Source organism: Girardinichthys multiradiatus, chromosome 2 (assembly GCF_021462225.1).
Source record: "Girardinichthys multiradiatus isolate DD_20200921_A chromosome 2, DD_fGirMul_XY1, whole genome shotgun sequence".
Lineage (NCBI taxonomy): Eukaryota > Metazoa > Chordata > Actinopteri > Cyprinodontiformes > Goodeidae > Girardinichthys > Girardinichthys multiradiatus.
This window is the reverse complement of record NC_061795.1, coordinates 26944624-26959538: the sequence shown is the minus strand read 5'-3', so window position 1 is coordinate 26959538 and position 14915 is coordinate 26944624. Positions and strand designations below refer to the sequence as shown.

Here is a 14915-nt window from a genome sequence, read left to right as displayed (position 1 = left end):
GGTTAGTTTAAACCTAAATCTTTCAGGGATATACATAATTTGGGTTTAAGGTGTATATCTTTGGACTCATTTTATCTAAAAAATAGCCCCTTTTGTTATGGTATTGTGTGGTGGACAACAAGGATCAGAATTGACCACAGTGTTTGAAAACTTTCAAAACGTGGTTTTATTTTTTAATCAATTTAAACATTTCAGATAAGTTGCACACTTTAAACTTCTGCTTTAAAAATAAATCTAAAATGATGCACAGCCAGAAGACTGGAATTATAAAAGAAAAAAATAATTTTAACCATGGAGAACATCAAGTTTCCAAATACTGTAATGCACAATGGAAACAACAATACAGTAGCACCAGTATACATACATACAGGCTAAGCCTGTGTACAGTTATACTTGTGTGGGAAAAAAAAGTGTATAATATGCATTATATCAAGTTTGACTAAGTGCAAAAGGTTTCGACTTCATTTTTTGGTATGTGCACAATTAAACTAAAATCCAGATCAGATTTATTGCAGATGTAGAAAACAATTTCATCACCAATTTTACATGTTATTTCAGCAGATGAAATGTTAAAAAAATCTACAAGAAATACATATTGCAATGACTGAAAAAGGCAGAGGTAAAATGATATATGTTTTATAATTAAAAACAGGGTATGGCTATGCATTGCATCTCCTTATCGTGGCTCCGAGGTTGAGATCCACTGAAGGCAGGACTGTGCAATAAAAATAGCAACTGGCTGTTTGTTCACCATCATTGGAGAGGAATAAAAAGAGGGGTTTCTGGTAAGCAAGGTGCAAATACAAAAAGCAAAACCACTATGTGTGTTTGTGTGTGTGTGTGAAGAATGGGTTCAAGACTGTGCGTTCACAAGTTATTCAGTTCCATTAGAGTCTGGTCCAGCATCTGGTGCATATCCAGGTTTTCTTCTTTAGCTTGTGACAGTTTCTCTGTTAGAACATGAAATAAAGACATTTTCAACTCACAAACAAGCACAGGTTAATCAGTGAGTTAGTTTTCATTAATAATCAAACAGGCAACTCATTCAGATCAGTTGATTATTGATTAACTTGCCCAACACAACAAAGATGACAAAACAAGGTTATGATCTGCAAGCAACCATGCACACCTACAAGAGAACTCTGGTAAATGTTGATAAATGCATCAACAATTTCTAAAAAATCTGAATAAACAAAGTTGAAAAGTTTTTGAAAACGTATTATAAATGTAAATGTGTTAAGTCTAGAACAGGGGTCATAAACTCCAGTCCTTGAAGGCTTGTGTTCTGCAGCTTTTACAGTAGATGCACCTTTGCTTCAACACACCTGAATCAAGCAGCCGGGTCATTACTCTGTTAAACCTGACTGCAAGCTAAAGAGGCAGATTTGTTTCAGTTGTGTTGGACAGGGGTACGTGTAAATGTTACAGGACACTCAAGGACCTGAGTCTGAGACTCTGCTCCCAGAACAACACAAATTCAGTACAGTGCAAACATCAAATGACAACTCCAAAGAAAATAATATATTTAATAAAAGGTATTGACTGTCTTCAAAAACTCAACTCCAAAGAAAATAATATATTTAATAAAAGGTATTGACTGTCTTCAAAAACTATGCAAACATACATGTTTCTAATCAACATGAGGTCATAGTAATCTATGGTGACATTACACTTAATATTAAGTGAGTTTTTACATACTTACTTCAGGCTGTTGCAATTTGTCTCTAAACAATTATGCAATAGTAGAAACCCCTCAAAAAAATGAAAGCAGCTCAGAACATACAGTAGCTTCTTTTTATTAAAATGTGCTCTTTGTCTATCTTTTTGGGTTAGGAGGAGGTGTGGTTTGTGATATACAGTTTTATTTAGCATATTTGAAACCCACAAATGAGAATGTCTCCCACATCACTGGATCCACTCTGTTCCACTTCCTGCTCTCTATCAGCTTTTAATCCCTTGTATACAGTTTACAATCCATGCACGCCTTCGCAAACCCGGGAGCATCGACTACCACACTTTACGGTCACTAACAATGTAAAAGAACATATCTTACTGGCTTCATTTCTTTTTCCATAGGGGCTCGAGCTAATCTGTCTATTAGTAAGAAAAAACTTCTAAAATAAATGGAAAATTATAGAAAAAGATTTGAAAATGTAAACACATAAGGTGTAATTTACAGTCTCTTGATAAAATCTTGATTTTTTTCTCTCTTTTTCATGTTGAATAATCACAACAAATACTAAAGCTAAAACGTTATTTGTAGGTTAAAAGAAAAAAACAACAACTCTGATCTCATCTTAAATAAATTTTTTCACCCCCTCAAGATTTTACTAGGCAGAAGATGCATTTAGATGTGACTTTATGTAAAGCACGGCTGGCCCAATTGAAACCCAAGTATTGGATCAGGGTCCCAGTCCAAAAACTGTGTATTTTGTGTGCATGGCTTGCAAACTTTGTTAAGACATGTACATTTTTTGTTGATCTAATGAATCTGTCTTTTTCTAAATCTATGTATTTCTGAACTTTATAACAAATTAATTTTAGAACATGTACTAAACATTGTTTTTATGAAGTTTCGGACAACACTCACCATTAGCAAAGGCCTATTCTTAAAGACGTTGGATCAGTTTGGGTGACAAATGATTTAACTTGGATAAAAGACAGTTCCTGCTCAAGCACTGTAGTACATAGCTATAAATGGACTAACACCAATGCACAATAAACACGATAATAAAAAGATCCATAGTGCCTTCAACAAATATTTGTCCTCCTTGAACTTTTTCAGATTTTGTCATGCTGCAGCCACAAATTCAATGTATTTTATTAAAATTTTATGTGACAGACCAACACAAAGTAGTGTCATAATCACAAAGAAAAAGAACACTAGGTGTCAAATTCTATTTTTACAAATAGTCTGTCGTTAGTGGCGTCTAAACTGACAGGCCAGAGGAGCAGCCAAGAGATAACTTTGGAGGACCTGCAAAAATCTGCAGCTGAGGTGGGAGAATCCGTTCACATGAGAAGTAGTAGTGAAACACTTCACAAATCTGGACTTTATGGAAGAGTACCAAGAAAAAAAGAAAATGTTTAAAGAAAGTTGTGCAAAGTCACAAGCAATGCAGTGGGCCCAGCAAACATGTGGAACAAGGTGCTCTGGTCACAAGAGATCAGAATTTAACTTTTCTAACACTTTACCGCCTTAAACACACCATTGCAACTGTAAACATGTTGGTGGCAGCATACGTTTTTTCAGCAGGAAAAGGTAGCTGGTCAAAGTTGATCGCAAGATAGATCAGACGAAATACAGGGCGATTATATAAGGACCCCTGTAAGAGGTTGTGAAAGACTTGGATCTGGGATGGAGCTTCACTTTCCAGCAGGATATTAATGGAAATTTGTGGTTGTAAAGTCACAAAATGTTTGGCAGTTCAAGGGTAATGAATTCTTTTACCAAAGAAAATGTGCTATATTTAATCATAACAATCCAAAACCAGTTTTAAATTACACATATGATTATGTCTGTCTGAATTAGAAGCTATAAACTGAATGAAACAGACCCAGAATCTGTCATTGTGTATTTATTCAAATTCAAAGACATAGTCTTATGTAACACACATAGCCCGTTAGTTGAATTTATCAATAGCAACTTCCTTTAATTTTGCCAGATGAGGCTCCACAAGTCTTACATGCTCTACTTTATTTGACCAAACTACACTTTACTACAATCTTCCTGACAATGATTCAGCAGTAAAGCTCACCACCTCTCCAATACTTCTACTCAGTCACCTACTGTACCTTACTAAATGCATGCATCAGTTCTTAATACTTGGCTCAGTTTTCAGTCAAGAACCTGAAGTTGCCTTCGCTTTAAATGCTAACAGCATCATTTTTTATATTTCTTATACTTTAGCTTCACAGAACAATATTTATTTAATTGACATGAATTGAATTTTTGTAATTACACATTGGAAAATAATAGGAGGTATAAGGTTTGATGAGATTAAACAAAATGACTAACATCAAGGCATGATGGTTTTGCTAGTGCCAGTTTAGAAGGATGAAAAAGGGACAGAGTAAAGAGATACAGCTTACATAGAAGGAAGGATGTTTATTTTTAAACAACACAGGACGATTCTAGGGTTCTGTACAAGTGATGGGGTGCAACTGACTCGAAAACATGAGGATAGAAAAGCAAAGACAGGGAGGAAAAGAAAAATGGAGAGCAGGCTGGAGAGAGCAGACAGGTTCTGCTCGGGCAGTAGGAGGCATCTTTGATGAGATGTAAACAATTTATCTGTGTGGAAGAAAAGAAGCACAGTGAACCTGGGGAGATTGGTGTTGGGACCTATAGCAATACACCAAAACAAACCAGAACCTAGAGTCACACTGTTGCCCTACAGAAAAACAATCCACAATAAAATGCATGGTGTGGACTCAACACACTTGCAAAAACAAACAACAGGTTGTGGAAACCCTTTCTTGGGAGAGCTGGACAGCAAAACAAATGTGATATTTATCATTAATCAGAATGACCTAATGGCATTTTTTTGGAGTGGAGTTATAAGGAGTATTTATAAGTAGTGAGTATCTTGCATGCAGAAAGCTGGGCTCACAGCGACCTTAGTTTGGAAATTTCAAGAGAAAATCTCATGTGTCAAGCTATCAAATAATCATGGTGTTCATTTGAAGTCAGAAATTCCAGGTCTCAAGTACTGCAGGTAAAAAAAAATAAAAAAATACTTGTACATACTCCAAATAACCTCACATCAAAACCAATCCCATTGACTTAACAAAAGTGGGGGCTCAACCACAGTGATGCTAAACACTGACCCGACAACTAACCTTGAGCTGGTACAGTGATATAAACATACACAAGGCCTTTCTTCTGGACAGAAGTAGACCATATTAGTAAAAAAGTACAAAACAAAGATACACCAACCAGAGTCAATAAAATGCCTTCTATGTACAGTTTCAGTAAACAGCCTTTGAAGTTACCAAAACATCTTAAAAATTAAGCATTTTAAAATGCATCAGAACTGAAGGACCGTTGATAATTCAGCGTAAAAAAGTAAAACTCATGCATGTTTCTGTTCATGCATAGAGTTCCTGCAGTCCTGTTTACAGTAAACTGAAACAATGGGATAATAAATACTTGAAAAGCAGACCACTTTGTATGTGTAGTAATTATTGCAAACGGACTCAAATTACACAGACAAAGTTGGGAAATGTCAGCTTTAGAACTTCAAATTTGAAATAATGAAGAGATAAATCAGATATTACAACTCTGGTACATGAACTTAACATGGAGACAAAGGAGATCAGGCAGCTAGGGATAGGGGTGAAAGGGTGAGGGGGTGGCAGTGAAACAAGCAGGTGCTGAAAGACGAATATTACATGGAAGTCATATCGTTGAGGGCATGGTCCAGCTCCTCGCTGATGGCTTTGTACTTCAGTTTCTGGGAGTACAACTCATCTATTGGGTGGGGCCGAGGGGTGAATGGAGGGTGCAGAGGAGGAAGAATAAAGGTGGAGGAAATAACAAGGGGGTGAAAGGTGAAGCATCCATACCATAGTAAGGATAGAGAAGAAGACAGGAAGAGAAAATGGAAACGATCAAAACGATCAACACCAGCAGGAAATTAGCTGCTTCACACTTCATTTGGATTTCAAACCCTTTAAAGGGATAGATACGTTTTTTTGTTAAGGGAGACTAACAGTTAGCTAACAGTTGGAGGATTGCTCCTATTTTAGTTCATTTTAGTAATTGAAAACAACCGGTATGCTCTTTCTCCTTGGTTACAATCCCATATTTAAGCAAATATTAACCATCTAAACATTTGCAAGATATTGCTAGGTTTGTAGCCGTTTCCTCAGCTGAAAAATGTTGTTTCTATGCAAAGTTATACTTGTTGTGGTTGCTGACTGCATGAATCTTCCTGATTAGCTGTGACTTGTCAGCCTGCTCTAAGTCTACCGAACTTTGCCTGGTAATTTAGGATTGACTAGTTACAGCAATCACTTAGTACTAAGGTTTAAAAAAAGTTACAGGTTCAAAACTGCTTAAAATTTCCAATCTTTTAATTCAAAACTAGAGTGAGTTAACCTGCCCTTCTCCAACCCGTTGGTGCACACTGCAGGTCAGCCGGGTGACTGGCTGCACTTTTATCTTAATCTGTTTCAAAACATTTCTGGTCCCAAAAAACAAGGTTAGTTACGGTATGATAGGTAGCTACAGGTAGGGGAAAATTCGCTGAGGAAACCTTCACTGTACCTCGTTTTAAAAACATCCAAACTGTCCCTTTAACTATGAGGTAACATCTAACCCTCCCTACCATTAACCTTTGCGTTCAGAACTCAAAATGAGATTTAACAGGATTTAAAAGGATTTTAGTTACCACAACAGATGATGCAGCCTGACAGAAAGAGCTAATTTTGTTAAGAAGACAGCAAAATAAACTTAAACAGGGAATAGATCCATATTTAAAATTAGAACTGGAGGTTAAATAACAATAATTATACATTTGATGAAATATATAGAGACGAAAAAGCTCACCTTCCAAGTCATCAATGGTCTTCTCAAGCTTGGCTACTGATCTCTCAGCGAACTCAGCACGAGTCTCAGCCTGTAATAAAGAGACATATCTAGTCTGACACTTGAACTGTGTTTCAACAACTCTGGTTTGATAATTTCACAGTTCAAATTAATGAAACGTTACCTCCTTGAGTTTGTCAGTGAGGACCTTGATCTCTTCCTCATACTTGTCTTCCTTCTGTGAGTACTGTTGAACAAAACCAGAAGTGAAAGAGTCAAATATATGAGATAATACTCCATATTTATAGATACAAGTATTAACTGAAATTGAGAGACTCCTCTCTCTCCCTCCCCTGTTTGCAGTCTTGAAGTGGAAAACTTGTAACAGCATGCAGAGGCCCAGAAGGTCACGCTTACCTTCTCTGCCTGGGCCTCCAGTGACTTCAGGTTGTTGGTCACAGTTTTCAACTCTTCCTCAAGCTCAGAGCATTTGCTGGTGTTTTACACGAGAAGATACAAAGCCAATGGAGGCAGATGGGGTAACAAGGGTGGGAACAAGGGTGGACAGAGGCAGAGGTAGACACAGAATGGGTCCATGGAAAATGAGAAGGATTGAGAGAGGAACCAAATAAGAACTACAGAAATCCCAAGAATCATAAAAGTGCCTCAACAGAGCAGGAGTGTGAGAACAGTATACTGTATTTTAGAGTGCTGTTAAGAAATCTACTTTCTTTGCAATTAAATGACATGCATTGTGTTTCGACATTATTCTTGCTCAGTTCTCTGCTATGTTAGGCATTAAAAAGTCAAAAATATTCAGAGGCAAGTGGCAGGAAAGAAACAAGCACAGAGGACAAAGCAAGGCAGACGGTGAGACAAGTTAGTGTTTACATTAAGGTTGTTGTTACCTGTGTAACTGTTGAATTTAGCGATTTCAGGCTTTGTTCCAAAACCCTTAGCTCCACCTCCATTTTCTGAGTGCGCCTGTTAGTGGGCGTGGTGCACATGCACAAGCCAGGACCAATAATACGGAGATGAGCATGCAAATGACAGTAAGAACACAGTGCACACTGTCTAAATGAAAACAAGTCCTGTAATCTACATTATTGCTGAAAGCTTTTTAAAATGTTCACATTCCAGCATTCATGCATGTGTAAGTGCAGGTTTAAAGAGCATAAGAGTAAAAGATCTCACCTTTCTGACAGCTCAGCGCGCTCCTCTGTACGTTCCAGGTCACCCTCAATGATGACCAGTTTACGAGCAACCTTGGAGGGCATCACAACAAAGTGTTACACCGCCAAATGAAAGCTTAAAAATTGTCAAAAATATTCAACATTGCTGCAAACAGGTATGCATGTTTCATTAAGAAAAACTTGCCTCCTCATATTTGCGATCTGCCTCCTCAGCAATGTGTTTGGCCTCTTTCAGCTGGATCTCCTGGATCTCCATCTTCTCCTCATCCTTCATGGCCCTGTTCTCAATGACCTTCATACCTCTGTGTAGTGATACAAACAGATCAGGAATTAGGAGTTGGAAAAGTATTAATGTGTAGGCCCAGGCAGCATGCTGGTGCTGTACTTAGCAAATACAGGTCCTTCTCAAAATATTAGCATATTGTGATAAAGTTAATTACTTTCCATAATGTAATGATGAATATTTAACATTCATATATTTTAGATTCATTGCACACTAACTGAAATATTTCAGGTCTTTTATTGTCTTAATACGGATGATTTTGGCATACAGCTCATGAAAACCCAAAATTCCTATCTCACAAAATTAGCATATTTCATCCGACCAATAAAAGAAAAGTGTTTTTAATACAAAAAACGTCAACCTTCAAATAATCATGTACATTTATGCACTCAATACTTGGTCGGGAATCCTTTTGCAGAAATGACTGCTTCAATGCGGCGTGGCATGGAGGCAATCAGCCTGTGGCACTGCTGAGGTCTTATGGAGGCCCAGGATGCTTCGATAGCGGCCTTTAGCTCATCCAGAGTGTTGGGTCTTGAGTCTCTCAACGTTCTCTTCACAATATCCCACAGATTCTCTATGGGGTTCAGGTCAGGAGAGTTGGCAGGCCAATTGAGCACAGTGATACCATGGTCAGTAAACCATTTACCAGTGGTTTTGGCACTGTGAGCAGGTGCCAGGTCGTGCTGAAAAATGAAATCTTCATCTCCATAAAGCTTTTCAGCAGATGGAAGCATGAAGTGCTCCAAAATCTCCTGATAGCTAGCTGCATTGACCCTGCCCTTGATAAAACACAGTGGACCAACACCAGCAGCTGACACGGCACCCAGACCATCACTGACTGTGGGTACTTGACACTGGACTTCTGGCATTTCGGCATTTCCTTCTCCCCAGTCTTCCTCCAGACTCTGACACCTTGATTTCCGAATGACATGCAGAATTTGCTTTCATCCGAAAAAAGTACTTTGGACCACTGAGCAACAGTCCAGTGCTGCTTCTCTGTAGCCCAGGTCAGGCGCTTCTGCCGCTGTTTCTGGTTCAAAAGTGGCTTGACCTGGGGAATGCGGCACCTGTAGCCCATTTCCTGCACACGCCTGTGCACGGTGGCTCTGGATGTTTCTACTCCAGACTCAGTCCACTGCTTCTGCAGGTCCCCCAAGGTCTGGAATCGGCCCTTCTCCACAATCTTTCTCAGGGTCCGGTCACCTCTTCTCGTTGTGCAGCGTTTTCTGCCACACTTTTTCCTTCCCACAAACTTCCCACTGAGGTGCCTTGATACAGCACTCTGGGAACATCCTATTAGTTCAGAAATTTCTTTCTGTGTCTTACCTTCTTGCTTGAGGGTGTCAATAGTGGCCTTCTAGACAGCAGTCAGGTCGGCAGTCTTACCCATGATTGGGGTTTTGAGTGATGAACCAGGCTGGAAGTTTTAAAGGCCTCAGGAATCTTTTGCAGGTGTTTAGAGTTAACTCGTTGATTCAGATGATTAGGTTCATAGCTCGTTTAGAGACCCTTTTAATGATATGCTAATTTTGTGAGATAGGAATTTTGGGTTTTCATGAGCTGTATGCCAAAATCATCCGTATTAAGACAATAAAAGACCTGAAATATTTCAGTTAGTGTGCAATGAATCTAAAATATATGAATGTTAAATTTTCATCATGACATTATGGAAAATAATGAACTTCATCACAATATGCTAATATTTTGAGAAGGACCTGTATTCTCATACCCATTTAACTTTTTCACAATATGTCATATTCTAATCACAAGCCTAAAAATAAGGGAAAAATCAGACCCACCTCTCGCTCTCATCTGCAGCCTTCTCAGCCTCCTCCAGCTTCTGCAAGGCTGTGGCCAGACGCTCCTGAGCACGATCCAACTCCTCCTCAACCAGCTGGATACGTCTGTTAAGGGAAGCGACATCGCCCTCAGCCTAAGGACAGAATAGAAGAGCAGCAGATTAGGACACTGCAGAGATCTTCACATCGTATACTGAACTCAAGCATTACACATCAGCCCAAAGAAAGCACTGGTAGATTTATTGATTTGTGTTGAAGGATGAGAAGTAATCATGATCATAAATGGTTTTTTGTGCGGCCTGTTGAGAGACAGTTTTACTATGTACACCCAATTTTTTAGTACGTGACTTGCCAATCAGTGGAAAAATGTCTGATTCCGATATCTGCCTGATCCGTACTAAATTTAAAAGGAGAAGTCTGTTTTGTTTTCAGTTTGGTTTGCTGCTTCTGCATTCTGCTGGTTGCTCACCGGGTATGAAGCTATTCTGGAAATGCATGTGTATCCACCAGACTGCAAACGTCAATTTCCCTACAGCCTTAGTCAAAACGAGCAGTGCAGGTACAACGTGCAACTCAAGTTTACAAATTGCGACAAGGAAAAAACACCCTTCGGTACACCTGACACCACTCCTACTGCTGGATTTGTGTAGAAATAATGAGTCTCCCCTCATTTCTATTGCCACTATGCTCTCTCTGTAGCAGTGCAACCTGCTGCCCTTATATGGACAAGCCAAAGAGCACAAACTGACAGCGCAGGATGGCACATTTAATGTTGCCACAGTTTAAGCAGCTACTTCCTGGTGTGCGAGAGAATATTCAAATCTATGGCATTTTGGTCCCATTTTAGAGAGCAGGTTGAGTGGAATAGAGAAGTACTTTAAAGTGAAGCAACGTAAGGAGATGAGGCCACGCAATGATACAATGTACCACACTGCTCAACTGTCACCAAGGCAGCAGCGGCCTAAAGCTGTCAATTACGCGCACTCGGGATTTCAAACCCTCATCTGAAACTTGAAGTGACACAGCTTGGAGTCAAGCAAAGCTCAGCTTATAGCACTGCGGGGCATCCAGACAAATCCCCCCCATCTCACTATCAGAAACATTCTTCTACTTATTTAAACTATTCAGACACGCAGGAAATGTTACAGGAGAGTCGTGTCTCTTTATACGCGGTTAACATGCTTACTTGTTCTTTGGCTTTCCTCTGTGCAACCAGTTCCTTCTGTAACCTCTCGGCTCTGTCTTCAGCACCGTCAGCCTGCTCTTGCAGCGTTTTAATCCTCCGTTTGACCGCGTCCAGCGATGTAACTCCAGCCATCATTGTTATTTTATTACCTCAACTAACAATAATTTAAAAAAAAAGAAACTACACTGAGCTGCGGCCACTTTTTGACAAATTGTCTAGAGAGTGGACGGGATGACGTCGGTGAAGCGTGCAGCCAGAAAGACGCGCTCAGCAAAGCTTGTTTTTTTTTTTTTTTTGTACAGGAAGCTCACGCTGATTTCAACACACGCCTTTAAAAAAATGAGAGAAAATAGGTGTTCTTTAGCACAGAACACATGTTTTTCGCCCAACAAAAAGAAGTTATAAAATGTGAGAGGATTAAACTAAAACCAAAAGAATAATCCGGTTTTAATCAAAAGTGTTTGAATGCAGAGAGATTGATTTAACCTACGGAAAACTAACGGAACTACAGCGCCCCCTGTGAGTCAACTGTGAGCAGTTCATGAAGTATTTTGAGGCTACCAACAGCTTCAGTGAGTTTTTGCTGAAACCCATAATGCAGTAATTACAGGCTAAACGTAGAAAACCTTAACAACAGGACAAAGAAAATATACAAGAGTTACAAAAACAGGCCTTGAATCCCTGAGTACTTTTACAACTAATTTAATAAGTCACCCTAAAAATAAAAGCAATCATCAAATTACAAATTAGTTCAAACTCAAAACATTTTGATAAACTGTTTGTTTGTCTTAACCCTCTGCTTGCAGTCTAATTAAAGAGTTATTATATAAATGAAACCAAGATAATGTTTTTTTTAATCATAGGTGTATCGGAATCCAATTAGAGGTATTCAGCCTGAACGAAACTAGAGCGCCATCTGCTGGTCATTTGGGAGCAGTATATCCGTGACAATAAATTACGTATTTTGTAGGCTGAAGGTTTCAGCGTTTTTATTGAGCCCTTGCATACAGTAATTACAGACTGTGTTTGAAACTTTTAAAACATCTCTGAAATGCCCTCAGCAAGTGACACCAACTTATGCACAAATCTAGTTTTGAGTAAGAATTTAGTTACAAACTGCTAGAAATTAAAATCCTCAATCAAATACAAGAGGGTAAAACTCAAAACACTCCGACAGACTTTGTATTAACCCCCCTTGTGTAATCCAATTAAAGGATTATTCCAACGTGTTTTCCTCTCAGCGGCTCAATGCAACCTGATTGACTTTTAGGAGTATAAACCTTTCTTGTCTGCTGCATTTGAACCTGGCCGACACCCAGGCTTTGCCATTAACGGGGACTATTGTCTGAGGACATGTGTCTGTGAGAATGTAAAGCTTCGTTGCCTTTCTGTCACATGCTGTATTTTTCCTAACTGAAATGCACAAGATAATCTAAAACGAGGAACGAAAATATATTTAATGTTTCACAGTTAGGGTTTATTGAAATTCGCAAGCTGTTTTGGACTTTTTTGAATGGGAAGTGCGTTTTTGTCTGAGGTAAGCAAAAGAGGGCAGCCTGCTGATGTGAGCTCTATCTTGACCATATAAAGCAGTGCGCTATATTTATCTGGGCGCTGCCTCTGCGAGCGCTTGGGAATTCCGCACATTAGGCTACAGGCTTCACACACTGGAAAAAAAATATATAAGCTGAGACGAATTCGCTCATTTCCTACTAGGAATTGTTGAATTTATCATGAACATCCTCATATTTTGTCTTATTCATAACCACATATTTGATTTTCTTTGGACTGACGTAAAAGTGTCCATGTGATTTGTGACAAAACATTTAACGACAGTTCAACCACAAAGTAAAGAAATTTGTGCTAAATGTCAAACTTCCAACTGTGGCAGTGGCTCCAAACGCACCATTCTGCACGACGGAACATGTTTAAATGTCCACGGTGGAGACAGCTTCTCTGTGATGTTGAACTGTCGTGTCCCTCACCCCTCATAGATGAGAACAGTGAAGATGTGAAGCAGCGTGGTGGGAGAATGGTGCCTCTGTGAACACGTTTTCTCATACTTACATCGGTGGCTTTCTTCTCAGCCAACTCAAGCTTCTCCTGGGCATCTTTAAGAGCCTCGGAGTACTTGTCCAGCTCATCCTCAGTTCCCTTCAGCTTCTTCTGCAGAGCCACCAAGTCGTCCTCAAGCTGATTTTATTATTATTGTTTTTTTGTTTTTTTTTTATGTGCAGGAGAGTTTCAGAGGTGATCGGCGAAGAAAGGGAGTTGCGTGAGTGCGCAGGGGCGCAAGAGCGCACACGGAGAGACAGGAGACGACAGAACAGGACAGAGAGAAGACAGGGAGAGAAAAGAGAAGTTAGGAAAGCTCATGCACTTCAGGTTCAGGTACCTTGGTAGCGGTCTCTTCAGCAGCCAACAGTTTTTCCTCAGCAGTTTGGAACTCCTCAAAAACTTTATCTCTTTCATCCTCTGTAACACGCAATTTCTTTTCCAATTCTCTCATTTCGTCCTCTAACTACACATGCATGCAGAGAAATTATAAAGTTAAACAACTATAACAAATTATACACATTTTTCTTTTACAACTTTTACTTTTACGCTTAACCATCAACAGTTGCCTATCCAATAAAAATAATAATCCATAGCTTTTTAGTGCGGCTTCTTCGCTTCCCCTGCTTTTTCCATCAAAGATTTAAAAAAAAAAAATGAAGAAAACTTATCCGACCTGTTTGCTTCTATCCTCCGCTGCTTTCTTGTCTGACTCGGCCTGCTCAGCTCTGTCCAAGGCATTCTCCTTGTCGAGCTTGAGCATCTGCATCTTCTTCTTGATGGCATCCATGGCTGCTTATTTGCTGTGCTTCAACACCGACCAAAACGTCCAAAAGGGAGAGCAGGAGATGGGGCTGGGGGAGTCTGTGCCTGAATGAGGGCTGGGGCTGGACTGCGGGCTCTGCCTCACTTCGTCCTGTCAAATATGTTCTTCCAAAGAGGGGGTGACTGGATTCCTGAGGACATCCAATACTCTAGGAGGCGTGTGTGAGGGGGTACTGGGAGGTTTTTTAAGGAGCTGCTTGGCGATTCGTAGTTCCCAAACATTTGACTTTTGATACGCCTTTATATGGGGAGTGCAAGTAGGCAGGCTCAGACTTAATAATGTGTTACTGACGATGTTAATATAATCTACTATGATAAGATGTGAAAACCGTTTATTTTTTTCCGACATCAGATATTAACCACTGTTTGTCTTTCTTAATCACTTTCACCACTCTTTACAGGGACTTAAAATTTTTCAATCGGAACTATTTTCTAGTGATTTTAGTTCCCCTTTAGGTCTTGAAGACTGTGCTTATGGTCCACAGCCTGCTGTTAACAGTTTGACCAGGGTTTCTTTGGCTTTTTGTCTGTCTGCGCAGGGGCGCCTACAGAAAACTTTGAAAGGGGTGGCCAAATGGTGGCCACTGATATTCCTGAGGGTGGTAGATCAAAACCTAAGAGCCATCACAGAATTTCTGAATGTTGTTATACAAGTATTATTAAGATATTATTAGGACACCATCTAACAGGTAATTCCTTTTAATAATTCTATGAAAAATGTAATTTCTATATCATATACATTTTTATGTGCAAAGTGGTATATTTGTTATTTCTGTTTATTTTAGTGGTTGTTGCTTACAACTAATGCATACCCACAATTTAGTCTTTCAGGAAATTGGGACATTATAGATGACCAATGAAAAAGATTACCAATACAAAAACGTTATAGTCATGTTATGTGCTACACAATCACATGTAAGACAGGTCTCCAGTGACAGTATTTGACAGCTTCCACAAAGAGGGTAAGCCACAAAAGGTCATTGCTAAAGAAGTTGTCTGTTCAGTGAGGGCTTTCCCAGAGGAAAGTTGAGTGAAAGGA

General features: G+C 39.4%; 1 protein-coding gene and 1 long non-coding RNA gene across 6 annotated transcripts; one reads left to right on the top strand and one right to left on the bottom strand.

Moving 5' to 3' along the window:
• Positions 1-142: 142 nt before the first annotated feature.
• On the bottom strand, positions 143-13975 carry tpm1 (tropomyosin 1 (alpha)). Of its 5 annotated transcripts, none has more exons than XM_047390120.1 (10): positions 13728-13974; positions 13392-13517; positions 13064-13189; positions 9811-9944; positions 7910-8027; positions 7727-7797; positions 6950-7025; positions 6717-6779; positions 6554-6623; positions 143-950 (listed from the first exon to the last, which is right to left on the bottom strand). In XM_047390120.1, the coding sequence occupies exons 1-10, from the start codon at positions 13839-13841 to the stop codon at positions 868-870; spliced, it is 981 nt and encodes a 326-aa protein (XP_047246076.1). In that variant the 5' UTR covers positions 13842-13974; the 3' UTR covers positions 143-867. The 5 variants fall into 5 exon arrangements, with proteins under 5 accessions (XP_047246076.1, XP_047246062.1, XP_047246054.1 ...); XM_047390090.1 differs by lacking the exons at positions 143-950; positions 13392-13517 and adding exons at positions 4094-4294; positions 5395-5473 and having other exon boundaries at positions 13728-13970; XM_047390106.1 differs by lacking the exon at positions 13064-13189 and having other exon boundaries at positions 13728-13975.
• Positions 957-4271, top strand: LOC124883170. Its single transcript, XR_007042095.1, has 2 exons — positions 957-1535; positions 1591-4271. It is a non-coding gene; the product is annotated as an uncharacterized LOC124883170 (long non-coding RNA).
• Positions 13976-14915: the final 940 nt, after the last annotated feature.

Coding starts and splice junctions, on each gene's coding strand:
- tpm1 (XM_047390120.1), bottom strand. CDS start 13,841: ATGGATGCCATCAAGAAGAAGATGCAGATGCTCAAGCTCGACAAGGAG. Junction 7,798..7,909: donor CAGATCGCAAATATGAGGAG/GCAAGTTTTTCT, acceptor ATGCCCTCCAAG/GTTGCTCGTAAACTGGTCAT. Junction 7,026..7,726: donor CGCGCTGAGCTGTCAGAAAG/GTGAGATCTTTT, acceptor GTAAAACACCAG/CAAATGCTCTGAGCTTGAGG.